This window comes from Apus apus, chromosome 3, assembly GCF_020740795.1.
Source record: "Apus apus isolate bApuApu2 chromosome 3, bApuApu2.pri.cur, whole genome shotgun sequence".
NCBI lineage: Eukaryota > Metazoa > Chordata > Aves > Apodiformes > Apodidae > Apus > Apus apus.
The window spans coordinates 28,723,901-28,742,099 of NC_067284.1; the positions used below are offsets into that span (position 1 = coordinate 28,723,901).

Consider the following 18,199-nt stretch of genomic DNA (forward strand, 5'->3'; position numbering starts at 1 on the left):
GATCATGAAATTAAGACTTCTGCTGGAGGACCAATTTAACTCAATGCAGAGGATTTTTTAGATCATACAATCCTAGAATGTTAGGGGTTGGAAGGGATCTCTAGAGATCACCTAGTCCAATACCCACTGCCCAAAGTAGGATCACCTAGGGCAGGCCACACAGGAATGCTTCCAGGTGGGTTTTCAAAAGTCTCCAGAGAAGGAGACTTCACAGCCTCTCTGGGGAGCCTGTTCCAGTGCTCTGTCAACCTAGCAGTAAACAAGTTTTTCCTCATGTTGAGGTGGAAATTCCTATGTTCTAGCTTATACCCATTGCTCCTTGTCCTATTACTAAACACCACCAAAAAGGGACTGGTCTGTTCCTCTTGACACCCACCCCTCAGATATTTGTAGACACTAACAAGATCCCCTCTTAGCCTTCTCTTCTCAAGCCCCAGTGTTCTCAGCCTTTCTTCACAGGAGAGATGTTCAAGTCCCTTAATCATCATCGTAGCTCTCTGTTGGACTCTATCCAGTGGATCCCTACCTCTCTTGAATTAGGGAGCCCAGAACTGGACACAGTATTCCAGGTATGGTCTCACTAGGGCAGAGTAGAGGGGTAGGAGAACCTCCCTAGACCTGCTGGACACACTTTTCTGAATACACCCCACGGTACCATTGGCCCTCTTCGCCACAAGGGCACATTGCTGTCCCATGGATAACTTACTGTCCACTAGGACTACAAGATCTTTCTCCATGGAGCTGCTTTCCAGCAGGATGACCCCTAATCTGTCATGCTGCCTAGTATTCTTGCTCCCCAGATGCAGTACTCTACATTTGTCCTTAATGAACTTCATGAGGTTCACTTTTGCCCAGCTCTCTAGCCTGTGTAGATCTCATTAGATGGCAGCACAGCCTCCTGGTGTGTCAGCCACCCCTCCCAGTTTCCTACCATCAGTGAACTTGCTGAGGGTACACTCTATCCCCTCATCCAGGTTGTTGATGAAGATATTGAACAAAACTGGACCCAGTACTGATCCCTGGGGAACACCACTGACCCCAGGCCTCTATATCTTGATGGTGGTCACAACCCTCTGAACTCTGTTGTTGAGCCAGTTTTCAGTCCACCTCACAATCCAACCATCTATCCCACATTTCTTGAGTTTTCCTATGAGAATGTTATGGGAGACAGTAACAAAAGCCTTACTGAAGTCAAGGTATATGACATCCACTGCTGTCCCTTCATCTGCCCATTTGCTCATGCCTTTGTAGAAGGATAACAGATTAGTCAAGCAAGATTTCCCCTTAGTAAATCCATGTTGGCTACTCCTGGCTACTTCTTTTCTTCCATGTGGTTAGAGATGGCCTTCAGAATGAGCTGCTCCATCATCTTTCCAGGGATGGAGGTGAGGCTGACTAGTCTGAAGATTCCTGGGTCTTCCTTCTTGCCCTTTTTGAAGACTGGAAGTGACACTGGCTTTCTTCCAGTCCTCAGGCACCTCTCCTGTTCTCCATTATTTTTCAGAATAGATAAAACAGACAAAACTCAAGAGGATCCATTTTTTGTAAGGGTCTAAGGCACTACTGCTCAATTTAGTTGGCAACGGTAGTGATCACAAATTAGAAAATACATTTAGGCTAAGAGAAGATGGGAGAGAGCCTCACGGTTACCAAGAATAGTACCGCTGCACTGCATGTACTCAGACATCTGCTCTGGATGGATACAAATACGTCATGATTTTATTATTAATTTAGTCTGAATTTTCTGATAGTCTGTGTATGAATCTTCAATGTTTTCCGTCCCTCTTCGAACAGTTACTAGCATGAAAAGCCTGACAAGTACAGTTTCAATGCATATGAGAAATAAATGGACATAAACAAGTAAATAGTTTCTAAAGAAAACCTAGTACACCTCAACACCTCTTTTAAACTCTGCTTATTTTTTTTTAAAGCTTTTTCAAGATAAAACCTACAGCAGTGAAAACAAGTATTTTATGCAAGCAAGACCAAAGTTTGGCCTAGAGATGCCTACATTGAAACAGAATTTGCAACTGTGAACTTCAGGCTGCAGATGCAGTGTATTGAAAGAATGATAAGTTTTGGGTAGGACTCCAAAACATGCTGAACGGGGAGTGCTTTAAAGCAAGTGCACTAGCTAGAGACTTGCCTTAAGTAGTCAACAGTAAAACTGATAAAAGGATTCATCTGCAATTCTAGTTCCCTCTAGAGAGTGTTTTTTTTCTCCCAGTGTGCTGACAGTTTTTGAGTTTCAGTGTTTTTTTTCTTTCAAAAACTTCAGTGAATAAGCTTTCTTAAAGGTCAAAGCTACTGTGATGCTTGTGCTACTCATCTCCTTTTCTCTTCCTCCTACCACGTATGTGGATGTGCACAGGCACTCCTCACACCCCTCTTCCCAAGACTAGTGTCTAGAAATTTGTCAGAGATACAGAAATTAACATTTAATTTCCTCATCTGCCCAAGTGAGTTTAAATTTACATTCTGATACCTCTCATTGTAAACGCTTAAATCCTATTGAGATACAGGTCTCATGGCACTTTCTGAATGGTTTTTGTTACAAAATACATGTAAATTTGCTATGTGTTCTCTAAGATTAGTGCATCATTTTGGGGAGTTATTTCCACTTTTCAGTCCTCAATTTCTGATTAGTTTTAACAGCTACTATATAGACAGTTTTAAAATGAGAAATCAAGATGCACATAGCATATATATGATATATGATATATAGGATATAATCTCTCTGTATATAGGATATACACATACATGCAGAGACTAAGTTCCCATTAAATATCTTTGTTTTAAGAAGCACTTCATCTGAACTGGAATTTGCTTGCTAGAATTACATATGCCATCTCTTTAACAGTAAGAAAGAACAAGGGAATGTGCTGAGTTCTGATTCATAGCCATTTATAAAGGTTTAAAAAAAGCCAACTTCAAAGGCTGAGAGAAATCTAGATTAATCATATTGATTCTGAAAGCAAATAAGGTATTGTTGCATGTCATCTTGGATCACGTCAGGAGTTAGATGGAGTGTGAGGTAGGTATTGGATCTTAATAGGAACAGATGAGCTGCAGTGAGACTTTCAGTTTAAATACTGTGAAGGAAAATGCTAAGCTATTTAATCAGTCACTCTATGTATTTCATTTGTTACTTGATTGTTTGTTACAAATGAAAGTTCAAGGGGTTTTCAGTTGTGCTACTTTTAAATACATGTAACAATTACTAGCCAGAGAAGTGTTCTGGTTTTAGACTGTATAAAGAGCTCTCTAGAGCTCTGTTCTCTTGATGTTTCTGTAAAGCATGCTGTGGTACGTTGGCAAAAGTAACAGCAGTTGGCAGTCTAGGTGGGATAGTGATGCACAACCTTTAAACAACAGCAGAAATGCAATGATGGGGGTTTTTCAAGACAGTTCTACTGTTAGAAAATACTTGTTGTTACACAGCATAGCTTTTAAGTGGATGGGTGGATGGTGTTGGCACAGTTTTCATAAGTTGTCATTCACAAAATTGTAGTACTAAAACATCCACACATGCTGGAAGTTTAGAAAATTTCAAATCCTGGGGAAGATGAAGAAATGTTTGTTTCCAAATAAGTGAGAGTGATTAAGACTTTACACCCTCACTGAACTTTGTTTCCTTTAGGCATTCTCAGCAAACACTAAGGACAAGATTTACCTGTCCTGAATTAGACACTTATGTCTGAGTTGTTGTATGTATTTTTTAATTAATAGAGCTACAATGCCATTTGTTCCTTTCTAGATGGATGCAGATGAATGTAGAGTTCACATAAGTGATGCTTCAGTGTTGTCTGTTGAACACCACTGGTTTGATGAAATCTAAACATCTGTCCTAGAGATGCATTTCTACACTGTAAACCTTTGGCAAGATCCGTTTCAAGCTGAAGATACATGGGGATGTCTGCTGGTGTGGCCAGTGTCTGCATCCTGTTATAAACATGGAAATCTGGTCTTGCCTGCAGTTAGAGCAGAACCTCAGTGTCCTAAAAAGCCTGTGACAGCCTTACATGTGTGGAGGTCTTAGGCATCCTAAAGTGTCTTAAGTGGCAGCAGTGGCATACACAGGGACTACTGCTTTGAGCCCAGGGGCAGCAGAACAACATGAGCAATGCAGCTGGCAACTGCAGTGTGTATACTTCAGGGTTAAATGAATTGCTCTTTAGGCTGAATTTTCCTTTTCTAAGAGAGACTTTGATTCCTGGTGCTGTGTAGAGCTACACCACATCTAAATTTAAGTATCTTAAGCTTAAGCTGATCTTGCCTTTAAAAGACCAAAAGGTTTTATTGACACTCACCACAGTTCTTTCTCCCTAATTTTAAAGGAATGAAAATATTATAATTAAGATAATGTTCCTTATTTGATTTTATTTTAAAATCCCTCAAGCATTCTTTTAGTGTGCAGGGCATGTTTCTTCTGTCATTCCATTACTCTGTTATTTACACAGTCTACTATTTAACAAAACATAGATGAACAATTTGATTTGAAATAATTTGATTGTTTGATAATTTGAATATAGTGATTATAACCTGATTATTCTTCACTTACATAGAGTAATGTGGTAATGCTGTTACATACATTTGAAATTAATAAACAGGTATTACTTTAAAATATGGTCTTCCATTTCAGAATAGATGTTTTACTTTACTCTTTTGTGCAGTGACTGTTTGCTTACTTTAACAAATACCTATAAGCAATCCAAATTCCTGTTTTTGTTTAAGGAAGTACCTAACTGAATACTAGTGGGAAGTTTGTGCATAAGCAAATAAACAAAAATTTAAAACAAAATATCTTTTCCATAGTTTACACCAAAATACTTGACTATCCAATGAAGTTATTAGTCCAGTGATGATGTAACTTCAGAAATGTTATGTTCATCTTGATCTAAACATACTGAAATTCTGTAACACTTGCATTTATTTGTGGGTTTTACAATGTTGAAATGTAGTTTTTTACTGTAACCCTGCATGTTAAAGACAGTGTTTATGAAGGATGCAAGTCTTTTTCTGATATGGTGGAAGGAACAATCTCTAACTCTGGAACAACATTGCACCACCCTACTTCTTGCTGACATTGGAAAATGTGTTTACATACATTTCTTCATACCTATCTGCTTATAATACAGTTTCATAATAAGTTGCACAATTAAAACCAAATAGAACATTCAATGACAACACTGCTTTGTGGAACAGTACAGTGGAGAAATTATCATTATTATATTTTTTAAATATCTTTTCATGTCTACTTCAAAGACCATTTAGCCACTATTTTATAGTACATGAGTCTAATCCATTTGAAGCCTGAAAAGCAGAGCAGTTTTACTCTTTCTGTAAATAATGCACATTTATATGCATATTCTGTATTGAATGAGATAGATGTTGTTATTTATCATTATGAAATGTGCATATTTTTATATTTTTGTTTCTCTGCCTTGCTTTCGCAGACTAAAACTAGTATTGCATTGTTGTATGATGAAGTATCTGAAAATGCATATGACATCCGACTGAAGCTTACAAAAGAGGTCTTAACAATTCAAAAACAAGATGTCGTCTGTGTTAGTGGAAGTGACCACAGTGCAAATGTAAGTGCTTCTACAAATGCACACAGTGATCAGTTGTTGGATTTTTTGTGCATACTTACCTTCTTGCATATAAAAACGTTATTGTTCTGGCTGTTGCTATATGTCTCTTATTCTGACATATGAAACTTCATGGGAGAGTAAATGTGTATAAATGCTGAGATTACAGCATTCTTCCACAAAATATTTTTAAGCCGTTAAATGAAGAATGAAAAAAGTATTTCCCATTGAAAGCATTTTAAGAGTAAACTAGTACAACAGATATTTCTTTGTTTGTGATTAGGTATTGACAGGATGTCTGTTCAAGAGCTGGCTGAGAGAGCATTTGGCAGAAACTTCTTTCACTTTTATACTCTTTCAGGCATACATGAGGCTTAATCAGCGCCTGCATGTATGTGGTGGTTTTTTCCTCAAAATTCAGTTAAGCTTTTTTTGAATCTTCTGTATCACCACTTAATAATGTCATTAGAAAAAATGGTGGCATTTTATATAAGCAGTATAGCACTATTTTCTATGTTATGGACATGACCAAATAGTGTATTTTACTTTCTCATATTAACAGTATTCCTCTTAAAACTAAGGGTGGGTGTGCTAAGTTTTATTGAGTAAAGAATTGTGCTGGTATTTGCCTAAGTGAAAAATTCATGGCAGCCTCCTCAGAGAGTGCCAAGGGACAGTCTGCTTCCTGTATTGTGCATGTCATGTAAACATAAAATCTGGGAGCTAGGGGACATCAAGTGAATTTGTTGTACTCTGCTAAGAATTAGGAGCTGAAAGGTATATAATAGGTATCTGTATATACATATGTGACAATGTCTCAGAGAGACAGTCTGCCTAAATAAAAGAAAAAAAAGTTTAATTTCTGCCATGGCAAATATATAAATTGTTTACTGTAACACAAAAAATAGTTTAAAATAGCTTTTAATAATTAGAAACAGTATGTACTGGTTTCAAAACTTGTCCATGTAACTCTGTGGATCATGACTTGCTCTTAAAAATACTCAAAAAGGTTGCCTCAGTTGGCAACTAGTGGGAGGCCTCTTAGTGAAGTGAAAGCCATGTCCCATTCCAGCTGGTTTGCTGAAACATCAGCCAAAACTCATCAGGTCGAATATACTTTCTACTTCACTGAGAAACATGAAAAACTGCAGCTTTTAACTGCTGACATTGCTGGTAGTGCTGATATCACCCAAAACCAAAACATTAAAAAAACACCCCAAAAACCAAATCCCTCCCCAAACAACCCACCAAGTCTGCCTCTTCCTTTTAATATCAAGATTTCGGTTTATTTTTATGCATTTTAGTCTACATGTTATAGGTACCCTAATAGGATTTCCTGGTGGAAGTCAGGTTAGGAAGACAAGCACTGATAACTTGAGAAGCTGGATTTTGAAAGAAATTTTGGAAAGTAAGAGTCCCTGCAGTGGAGGTGGAACTGGTATCATGCAGCAAAACGAGCTGAAGTTCCTTGGTTGCATTTCATGACCAGCAATGATTACACAGAGTGTAAGCCTGGAGAGGAGTTACTCCTGGGACTATGTCAAATTGAGACAGTTTTCCCAGGATGTAGAAGTAGTGTTAATTTGTAAAGGTGAGGGAATTTCAAGTGTAATTCAGATATTAATTTTGGTTTGAGTTTCAAAGTAGTAAATGTGGCTTTAAGTATGAAATTCATTGAGAAGAGCTTTCTCCCATCTTATACTGTTGAAAGAGCAGGCAGTCCTGCCAAGCTGACGTTTCCTGGAAAACATTTTTAATGTTATCTCCTTATCTTCCTTAAATTTTCCTGCTTAACGTTCTGAAAACTAAATTTTAAGGCTCTGATCTGTTGGGTTTTTTTGTGTCCCTTCCAAAATTTTCCCACGAAACTCTAATGAAAAAAATGGTCTAAACCATGGCTTTGTGGCAATATTACACTGATATTTAATATAAAGACCAGTTGAGTGTAACGTGAAGATGAATACTGTCTTTTTTTACGGTATTTAAATTGCTAGTACACAGGAGCTCAAAACCAGAATTTGAAATCAGGCTGAAGTAACTGGTAGTTCTCTAGCACTGGTTTTGGGAATTCTGGTTTTACACCTACAGCTACATTAGATAAATTCCAAACAGATAAATGCTTTACTTTTCAAGTGGTTCAAGAAAATAATTTTCATCCCTGTGCTGTATGATTCAAAATATTAATAGAAAATTGTAATCTGAAAGTCAATTATGTAGCAGTCATAAGCAATCACATTGTCTTACCTATCTATTCTTCTTCTTTCTATACTTCTTTCTTATTTATTCATAGTTAATCTTTATTTTACACAAGGCCATTCATCTTTCTGGTTCATTTGCAACAAAAATAGAAAAAGCTTGTTTACTTTCTTTCTATAGTCACCTCAAACACGTGGGAGGGGGAAAAAACCTTTTGTTTTTAGACTACCTTTTTTAGGTGAAGTATGTGAATGGAAAAATATTGCAGAAGAAAGTTCTTTGTCTATTTGTGGTAATACTTTGTTCTCCAGCCAGTTTTGTGGGATAGCATTGGTGGGATGCATTTACTTCCAGCCTCCCTTTCTCTGACAGGTTTGTTGATCCCAAGAAGCACTGAGGACAGGATTTGCAGCCGTGGGTGATGAGCTCTGCTTGTCCTATCCAGTTCTGAATGCTGTAGTGAGAACTGGCAAAGGCGTCAGTGATCCCTGGTGCTACTGTCATGGGTTAGACTTCCAGCACTAGAGATTATTCCCAAAGATAAAGAGCTCTCAGTGTGAAGTGCCATTTACTACAATAATCTAGATTTACCTTGTTCCATATTTTGCCATATGCTGCTCATTTAAGTACTACTTTTAAACACTCAGAAAGCTTCACCTTTGATGAGAAATTGTAGAGCTGGCTTTCTGTGATTTAATGACAGTTCAGCCCATTTCACTAGTTCTTGCTATTTTAACGTTGGATGTAGAGTACTGAGAGAGAACAATGTTTGTGAAATTCAAGATGTATAGAGAATAAATAATGTTAAGTCAATAGTTCCTTTTCCTTAGTTTTCAAATTTTAAATATCTGTAAAAATCTGGGAGTCCATTGTTAAAAACAGTATTTTCAGTGTTTTATTGTATACTATTAAATTTATAAAAAATAATTCCTATGTTTGTACATTTATGTGATTCAACAATTCAATCTGTCCACCAAGATGTCTTACAGAACTTCAGACTTGTCAAATCCAAGCATTCTAAGCTAATCTTTGTGACATAGTATTATGTTTGGGGTGTTCATATTTGTAGGAAAAAGGAAAATTTATGGGTGCATCAGACTTAATGCATGAAGGTATTGACAGAAATTATGTATTGATTATGAGTTATGCATCTTTCACTATCTTTTTAAGTATAACAGAAGATTCCACATGCCCCCCCCCCCGATTTAAAGTTTAACAATACTCAGAAAAGGGAATTAATTGTATGACAGACAGTGAGAGATCCATTTTCAGCTAAAGGAGAAAGAGAGAGGCATTCATTTTTGTACTTTATGCTTCATTAAAGGATGATTTTGCTTTAACTTATCATTGTGCATGCTAAAATTGATTTTTTAGCTACAGTGCTTCACTCCCTTAATATTCTTTGTTTTTCTTCTTTGAATATGTCCAACATCTTTCTCCTGTTGTCAGCCCACAGTTTTATGTGTCTCCTCTTTTCATAAGCAGGTTTTTTTTCTTTTACTTTGTATTCTATTTCTTTATAATTTTTTTCCTGCTAATCCCACTTACAAAATAAGAAAAGAAATGCATCAGGCTTTTTATCAAAATCAGTCCTCACAGTGCTGAATTGTCTCTGGCTTGGTCAGTGGTCAGACAAAGAGACTTCTAATGCACACTCCTGGATCTCAATTGGAAGAAGACTCCTCAGAGATTTATGTGAGTCTAAAAGAATTAGAATAACAAAAACCTTTGCATCCTGGGTACCCAATTGTCCAGCTTCACAAGCTGTGTCTTAGCTGGGCTTTACCAGAATGAATCAAGGTAGGTGAATAGGCAACAAAAATAGCAAGATTAGTTGTTTTATTGATTCAAAAAATAAAAACAGTGCCTGAAAGTACTGTTTAAATCCCTGATGAGACTGCTATGACTTTTTCTTTATAACTTATATGCTAATAAGGATGGAGAAAAATGTTTCAGCAAACCTGTGGGTGAAGGTCTGCATTAAAGTCTAAAAGTTAATTTCTTTTAACCCAAGGAATTTTCTATCTAGATAACTACTAATATTACTGTTTGGTCATTGCCTGTTCTTCCATTGTTGGTATATTTCTTTTTAGTCCAAAATTACTATTTAAAAAGCTAATAATTAACATTTTCTGTCTTTTTGGAAACTTCAAGTTGGTGATTAAAGAAAGACTCTTCATTTTGAAATTAAGATTGCTTGTGTGGAGAAAACACATTATTTAACCATTTGTTATTTTCCATGCTCTGGAAAACTAACCTAGATGTTTAGAAGGTAGCAATCAAGTAATTCCTTAGGATCTATATTATTAAAGATAATAATAATAAACTTGTGTTGCTGTCACTATGAGAACAGTTAAAAGTTTTTATCACAAAATAAAGAACAAATAGAAGTATTCATCAGCATGACAGAAAAGCTTTGTTATTAAAGGTAAAAAGAGTAAGTAGCTTGAGTAAAAAGGCTAACATATGAACAGAACAGAAGAATGCAAAGGACACTATGGATAACCCTGAAAAATGATCTCTCCCTGAGACATGAGAAGAGTCCAACTGAGAGTGGGCATTCATACCAACAGGACAAAAAAGAAGGGCAGCGCAACATTGGTGTTACTACGTGGTAAACAAGGCATATGTTCAAATATATGTGTCCTTTATTAAAATTACAATTAATCCATTATGCATGGAGCTGTGACAGACTGTCAGGATTGGTAAATTGCAACTTTATGTATTGTGGAAGCTTGTGTAGCAGGTTAAAATCTTCAACAGTTAGAGGGATATTGATGGGTGCAACCTCTACTGTTCATTTTTGCCTTCAGACTAGCCAAGATGTGAAGTGTTGCACAAAGTGAATGCAAATGAAATTACTCAAATAAAGAACAGCTGGGTTCTGGCAGGATTTACCTATAATTTGTTGTTATAGGATGACATTTTACTTGGAAAAAGCAGAGTATTTTTAATGAGAAAAGAAAAAAGTATAATCGTATCTTACCACAAGGTCTTATATATATGTTTTTAGTAGCTCTAGAATCCATATTTATAGATGATCTGCCTACACTTAATCTGTATTGCCAGTCTGAGAACAGTTTGAGTCCTGGGTCTTCTCATACAACTTGTCAAAAAAAAATCCTGTCCCGAATTAAGCATCTTACAACTCAGGGGAGGAGTTCCTGAGAATTCTTGTGAACACATACTGAGACTGAATGTGTTTAATTCAGACAATTAATATGATCACCATGTCCAGGAGAATAGACTGCAGGGGGGATTGTCACAATCATCTTTACTAGAATAGATGATAGAATCATTTTGATTGAAAGGGACCTCTTGAGGTCAGCTAATTCAACTCACTGCTCAAAGTAAGGGTATCTTACAAGTTTGTCAAGTTGCTAAAACATTTGTCCATTCATTTGGACAATATTTCTAAGGATGGAGATGCTGCCACCTCTCTAGGCAGCCTCTTCTAATGCTTAACCGCTTTCACTGTGAAATTATTTCATGTTGTGCTCAATTGGAATTTTCTTTTTTGCAAGCTGTGATTGTTGCCTCTCTTTTTTTTTTGGTGTGTCAATGAAAACAATCTGGCTCTGTCTTTTGTATATTTATCCTTTAGATTGGCAGGCTTTGAAAATAAAATTAGTAACTTCATTTTACTCTATTTAAAAATAAAAAATAAAAAAACAGACCCAAAACAACCCTTCCAAAAAAAACCTTTGATCTACAATAGTGGAAACAGCTATAATAATAATAACCAATAAAAATATCTTATAATACCATGTTTATTAAAGATTCTATGCAGCTGTCCCAGATCTTCACTAGCACAGGAAAAAATCTGCTTTGTCTCTATACAAAACTTGGCAGTGATCACCATGCCTCAGTTTATTTTTATAGCTGCATTCTTCCTGTCCTTTTGGGAAACGGTGAGATCCTATGCAATACAAGGACTTAAATGTCAAAACTCTCTTTCCCATTCAAAATAGTATTTTCTATCTATGTATTCCTTATTACAGCTTTTCATGAAGGTGGAGAATGAGGCATAACATGATGGCATGGAAGACTAATTTGTGTCTTTCCCTCCCCTTTTTTGCGGATTCTTTACTTATATTTCCATTGTCTCCATAATTCATTAAACTTTCTGAGTTATCAAGTCTTCTAGAGCAATGTAACTATTCCTAAGACCATGAAACAGTCTATTAAAAGTTATACAGACTTGGGACTAAAGTTTATACAGGCACCCTTTGACCTAAAAGCTTTAACTGAAAGCTATACATGTTATAAGCAACAGTAGAGCAAATATTAATTGTAATAAAATTATTTTATTGGCATCCTACCCCCAATGCAGTTTTACAGAAAAGTTGTTTACTTTGATTGTTTACCTGATTAATTATAAGATTCTGGTGGTTACAATCCTGGAGAGGACAGTATTAAGGAGTTGTGGAAATACACAGATATGACACATTCAGTCTGGCCAAAGTGGCTACTCTGTGGCGTTTACATTTTCTTCATGTTCCACTAATTTCTTGAGATTTGTGTATAGTCACTGTTTTCAAAAAAGGCTGTGGGACATTTTATAAGTAGTAACAATAGTGACTAAGGAAGGAATCAAAGCTTAGTGGTTTCTGTCTTCTCATTAAGTCTTCTTTGACCCTGGACTGCCACATACTGGAAGAAGGAATTTCAATGTCCCAGTTCAGGGTGACGGCACTGCAGTCCATCTGATGTGCTGCACGATATGTGGTGTGGTGTCTTTACATATAAGCATAAGGCTACATGGTTCTAGCCTTATCATGTAGATGCTTATATAGTTAGATTCCGTGATTAATCATAATCCAGCACCATCTCTGATAAAAGCATCTGTGTGCACTCTCTTCCCTTGGTATGGTGTTTCTTCTGAATTGCATCTGGAAATAATTTTGGCAAGAGCAGCCCCTACTGTAGTTTAAAATCCACATTTCTAGGAAGACATTCAGCAAAAGGTGGACTGCAACCTGCAGCCACTGCAGTGCACTGCCAATTGGTAATAAGGGAGGGTTGTGTGAGCGGAAGTGGAAATCTCTCTACTTGGTGGGAAGTTAAACATGCAAAACAATTTGCAGAGGAAGCTCTGGAGCTGGAGAGGTGGGGGTGTGAGCTCATGGGAACTCCCCATCTTGAGGAGAAAACTTCCTGAAGGATTTCACGTGTCCTTGTTCTCACCCGCATCCTCTTTTGTTCTTTTTGGATATGTAACAACCAGCAGGATGCATTTTATGAAACGTTTTACTGGGTCTCACACTCCCATAGGATCTGTTTCTTCAATCATTTTTTATCTCATAACTTCCTTATCAGAGCTTCAAGAGTTGCTCAAGAAAAGGAAGATAAGATATGGCTGGGAAGTTAAGTATCTATCTTCTTACCCCTTTTGGTATCAGGTTCTTACTTCCCATGCATCCATACAGAACAGGTTTGCAGGCTTCTCTTCTAACTCTTGTTTCTTATAAAAGTTCCAACAAAATCTGAAGAAGTTTAAAGTATTACAGCATTTTCTACCATGTGCTTCAGTTTGATGTTTGGAAATATATGCATTCATTAATATTTTTTGTGTGGATTGGCACAGAAAAGGGTAATATGGTACATATAGAATCTTTTTTGAAATGTATCCATTTAAATCAATGTGTGTGGAGTAGTTCAAGAAGAATCTTCTTCTGAAATGCCTTTAGTATATTGTTCATTAATTGAATTTAGTGTATTGTTCATACATACATTTACATAAAAAATATTTTGCTTAATGAAAGTTCCTTTACCACAAGTACCAGTCCTTTGTGTTAACAACCTGTTAATAATGAAATAATGGGTACGCATTGACAGATGGATATAAAATCCTGCTAAAATTGATACCAGCAATTACTGTAATTTCCTTCTGTTGCCCGTTAAGCTCTAGTCATGTCCTTTCATATGGAAGAATATCAAGACCTTTCCAAAGATAAACTTTTTCATTGAGTCATTGTGTTTTAAAATAATCTAGAAAGTTTTCTATGTCAAGAGCTATCTCATACCTTAAAGACAAGTATTCAACCGTGTAATTTCAAAATGAATGATATTTTCAGAAGTAATTTAGAGGTCTAATAAAACTACAGGATTTTTTTCAGCTGTTTAATTGTTTGTAGGTGTTATAAGCAGCATGTCATCCCTGTTATCGAGCAGTCTCTTCCCTATACAGCTGTTGGCATAGTGTTCTTTTGTATGATGTCTGTGTCTTCTATGGTTTAAAATTTATATTATATCTGTTTTTCAATTTATTCTTGCCTAGCATAATTCTTGGAATTCTTGAAAGTTTCTGCCTCCCTGGTATTTATTTCAAAATTGGTGACTGAGACCTTTTAAGGCCCTATTCACCCCATCTGTATAGTTATATGTTCAGTTCAAAGCTCTTCTGGAATTGGCTTTGACTTGATTTCTAGCACCTTTGGGAACTATATGTAAGCAAAAGATACAGCCTGAATTTAAAAATCTGTTACTTGCACAGCTTGCATCTGGGAACCATGGCTGTCAGCATCTTAAGTTGGGGCAAAATCTTTTCTGCTTATTCACATATTTAACAGTTTGCTCTGCAGTGCATTTGTTTGCCCAGTGCACAGAACGTGATACTGTTCTGAAGTAAAGCCCATCTCTGTACTAAGTGCTTTGGTAAGATACAACCCACTTGTCATACTCTGCTCTCTTGCAGAGTAAATGTTATTCCACGAAGGTGGTAGTGACTGAGAAGATGACAGATTGATCGCACCTAAGTATTTCTTCTAACTCAAAGTTTAAATTCTATCCTTCCACTATTGCGGCCATGCAGATTTCATCCCTAAACAATTGGTTTTGATTTTGTACTTAGTTACCAGTCTTTGTGGCTGTAAATCTTAGTCTTGCACAGAGAGTAGGCTGTTTCCTTAAGTTCTGTTTAGTTGTCTTAGAACATATGCAACCTTGTTCAGTCAACACCTATATGCCCAGTGTTTTTATGTATCTGAACACGGCAAAAGTTTTACTCCAACATTACAAAAATCAGAATCTTAGTATTGATTTCAGCTTTCCTTTTTAGTTAGATACCGAGTGACACTTTCTACAGAGTTTTCCTTGCCTATAGTGAAATAAAATCACACAGCCATCATTGAGGCAACTGTAGCTCTGCATTTATTTATTTATTTATTTTAGGTTTTTTTACAGACTGATCCAAATGTATGCCTCACTTTAGCCTCAAGCTATAAATAAATCAGTCTGAAAAGAAAACGTATCTTTCCTGCAGGCAACTAAAAATTGACATGTTATTTGTATGTTTAATTGAGACATAAACGCTGGGGTTTTAGCTGTGTATGATATTATAATTGATGTTGCAAAAAGATAGGGTTCTTTTCCAAAAAAATGGTAATTTAATTTTGGCAAGAAGTTCTGGAGTGCAATTTTCTTATTTAGTGTCTTGCAAAGCTACTGTGGGTTTCTCTCCAGATGTTGTAGTTACAAAATTTTGTTGTTGCATAAGCAGTTCAGAGCTGAGTCAGACCTAAAATCTACTGAGTCCACTGCCCTTTTTCCAACAGCAGCCAATATTGTTTCCTTAGAAAAACCAAACATGGCAAGAATATGTGATGCTTCTCTTAAGACTTTCCCTACCCCAAGTTATTCAGCACCTTCTTGAACAAAACAGTTTTGTATTAGCACCTAATAGTTTTATTGTACCTGTAGTTGTCTGATATCCCCTTGAACACATGTAGAGTTTCAACATCCATAATTTTTTCCCCACCAGTCTCCAGAATCTACTACAGAGCGCACAAAGAATTGCCTCTTTTTGCTTGTCCTGATCCTTGTTCATAATAGTGTCATTTGATGCCTCGTAGTTTTGCAGTGATTCCCATTCACTGTTCTATGTGCAACTTACTGTATTCTAAAAGTCTCCTGACCCCAAAGTCTATCTCCTTTCCTAGATGAAAAGTTACAGCCTATCCTATTATCCCTCCTTGTACAGGAGTGGTTTTGTGCTTTGATCAGTATTATTGGCCTTTTCTAGCAGTTTCATGTATGATGGGATCAAAATCATACATAATTTTCAAGGTGGAGTGAAGTTTAGATTTGTACAGTGGTATAATGATGTTGTGTGCTTGGTCTCTATTCCTTGGCTCAGACTTCCAAAAATTTGAGTGTGTTTTAGACCACTGATGATGTAATGGAACCATGTACTTTAACCCCAGCTCTTCAACAGAAATGACTGATTTAGAATCAATCCTAATTCCTTACATAAATAAAGTATAGGGGAAAAAATCTCTCACTAGGTTTGCCCTGCTGTTGTATTTTGTATGCAATTTTGTTGCCCAGTAACTATTTTGTAAGATGATCTGAAAACATTTTCAGTTCCTTTTTCAGTAAGAAGCAAAGTTGTCATTGCTCGTACCATTTTTGTCTTTCTCCTTTTATTTTCTTTAAATTCTTCATGAGTATTTTGAACAATGCTGGTTGCAATATAGGCAACAGTGGAACTTCAATGGTGACCTTCTTCCATTGTGACCAGTAGGCATTTAATCCATCCCCTTGTTTTCTGTCTGTTTTGTAACTAATTTTAAACAGCAATATATATGTGCAAAGCCGTTCCCTCATGGTTCCCACATTTCCATAACTCACCTTTAAAAAGTATACTTATATATATGGATCAAGTCCATCAAAGTGTCTGCTAATTGTCTTCTTTGTTATAGTTTCTCTCACTGTCTATAGATTCACACCCCCTCCCCAGTAGTGCGTTCTAATTTATTTAATACAAGCTTTAAGTTTCCTAAGCCTTAACTGCAACCTTTTATTTGAAAATTGGGGGTTTTTTCAATGTTGTAATCTTCAGGTATCAAGGCTTTATTGAAAAGTATCATGCCAGTGCTCCTGCTTTCATTCATCCCTGAGTTCCTTTAAAATTAGTGTGAGTGCCATTCACCATGGTTGTTTTCTTCTGTTATTTAGTCAATTTGCTTCTAAAGTTGTTTCAGAGTGAGACAGATCCATACATCCTTTGTGCTACAAAGAGTGTTGGAGGAACAGCTCTAGTTTCTTTCACAATAATGAAAAGTGTTCATTTATCTTCCCTTTAGTAGCCTTCTTTTTCTGAGTATGGCTTTTATAACTTGATCATGAATCATCCCTGCTGTTTCTTTGGCCAGTGTCCAGCTCCTGGTAGATTTGAAGAATTATTATTAATTTTTATTCTTTTTGGCAGTTCTTGGAACTCTCTTTACTGTTGCTCCCTACTTCTGTTTTTAAATTTCATTTGCTTTTGTTCCTTTTTCATGTCTCCATTTGAATATTATGTCCATTATTCTAAACACGTAGTGATATCTCTTAACATTTTTCTTTAAGCCCTTCGGTTTTCCTTTTTTTTTCCTAATTAAGCCCTTCTAATAAGTGGTATTCATGGGCTCTGTGCTTGCAGTGGGTTACTCTTAAGTACCCTTCACATTGCCTATAAAGTTTCAACTTTCTTAGCTGCAACCCTGATTTTTCCTTTTAACAAGCTTTTTCACTTTTGCATAGTTACTTTTTTGGGATCACAGTTGAATAAATGTTGGATGCAAAGTACATAGCAGCTGCTATTACAGAGCACCTTTTCATCTGCAAAAATTTTAACTAGATCCTGCATGCTGTACTCAAGACTAGGGGAACTACTGAGTTGAATCTTCTGAGCCTGCTACCTCTCCAATTTATTTGCATAATTTTCAAAATAAGTGTATCAGAACTAGCTGTTAAAGTGTGTGGATTACTGCCAGATACAGAAATAAGAGCCTGGTCTAGTGGGAAATGTCTCTCTCCATGCAAGGGGGTTGGAACTAGGTTATCTTTAAGGTACCTTCCAACCCAAACCTATGATTCTATGATTCTGTGAATCTATGAAATAATTTGTATTTTCTGTGCTCCTTAATAGTCTCCTGATGATGTAGGATTACACTAGTGATTTTGGCATGGCTTTGTGCAGGAGCATAGGTTTTTTTCATACTCAGCACGACTCATACAGCCATTGCAGAGGAGCAGAGCAAGCCAGGGTGAGCACAAGAGAGGGAACCTGTGAAACTGGAAGTGATGTGAAGCAGCAGCTTTCTTGCTGAACGTGCAGGCAGGGTGTGCAGGAGAGCTCAGCCAAGTTCTCCACCCGGTGGAAGGCTGTGACTTCTACACTCACCAGACTGGACACGGCAACCCAGACAGAACTCCTGCAGAAACATGCAGCTGTCCAGGTCACAGGCTGTGAGGAGTGCCAGAGCCCTGCACTGGCAACAAGTGACAGTAATGGGAACTGCTGCGTCTGCTGTGAACAGGTGGATGATCTGCTCAGCCTGGTGGCAGATCTGTGTGAAGAGGTCAAAAGGTTGAGGAGCATTAGAGAGGCTGAACAGGAGATAGGCTGGTGGAGCCATGCTTTGCCC

The 18,199-nt window shown here is 36.9% G+C and overlaps 1 protein-coding gene across 1 annotated transcript in view; it reads left to right on the forward strand.

The window, feature by feature from the left end:
* The first annotated feature begins 3,022 nt into the window (after positions 1–3,022).
* SNTG2 (syntrophin gamma 2) overlaps positions 3,023–18,199 on the forward strand; it is a 129,016-nt gene continuing 113,839 nt past the window's right edge. Inside the window, exons 1-2 of the mRNA XM_051613790.1 lie at positions 3,023–3,034; positions 5,457–5,594. Of these exons, the coding sequence (XP_051469750.1) occupies positions 3,023–3,034; positions 5,457–5,594 (150 nt within the window). The remainder of the gene's footprint in view (positions 3,035–5,456; positions 5,595–18,199) is intronic.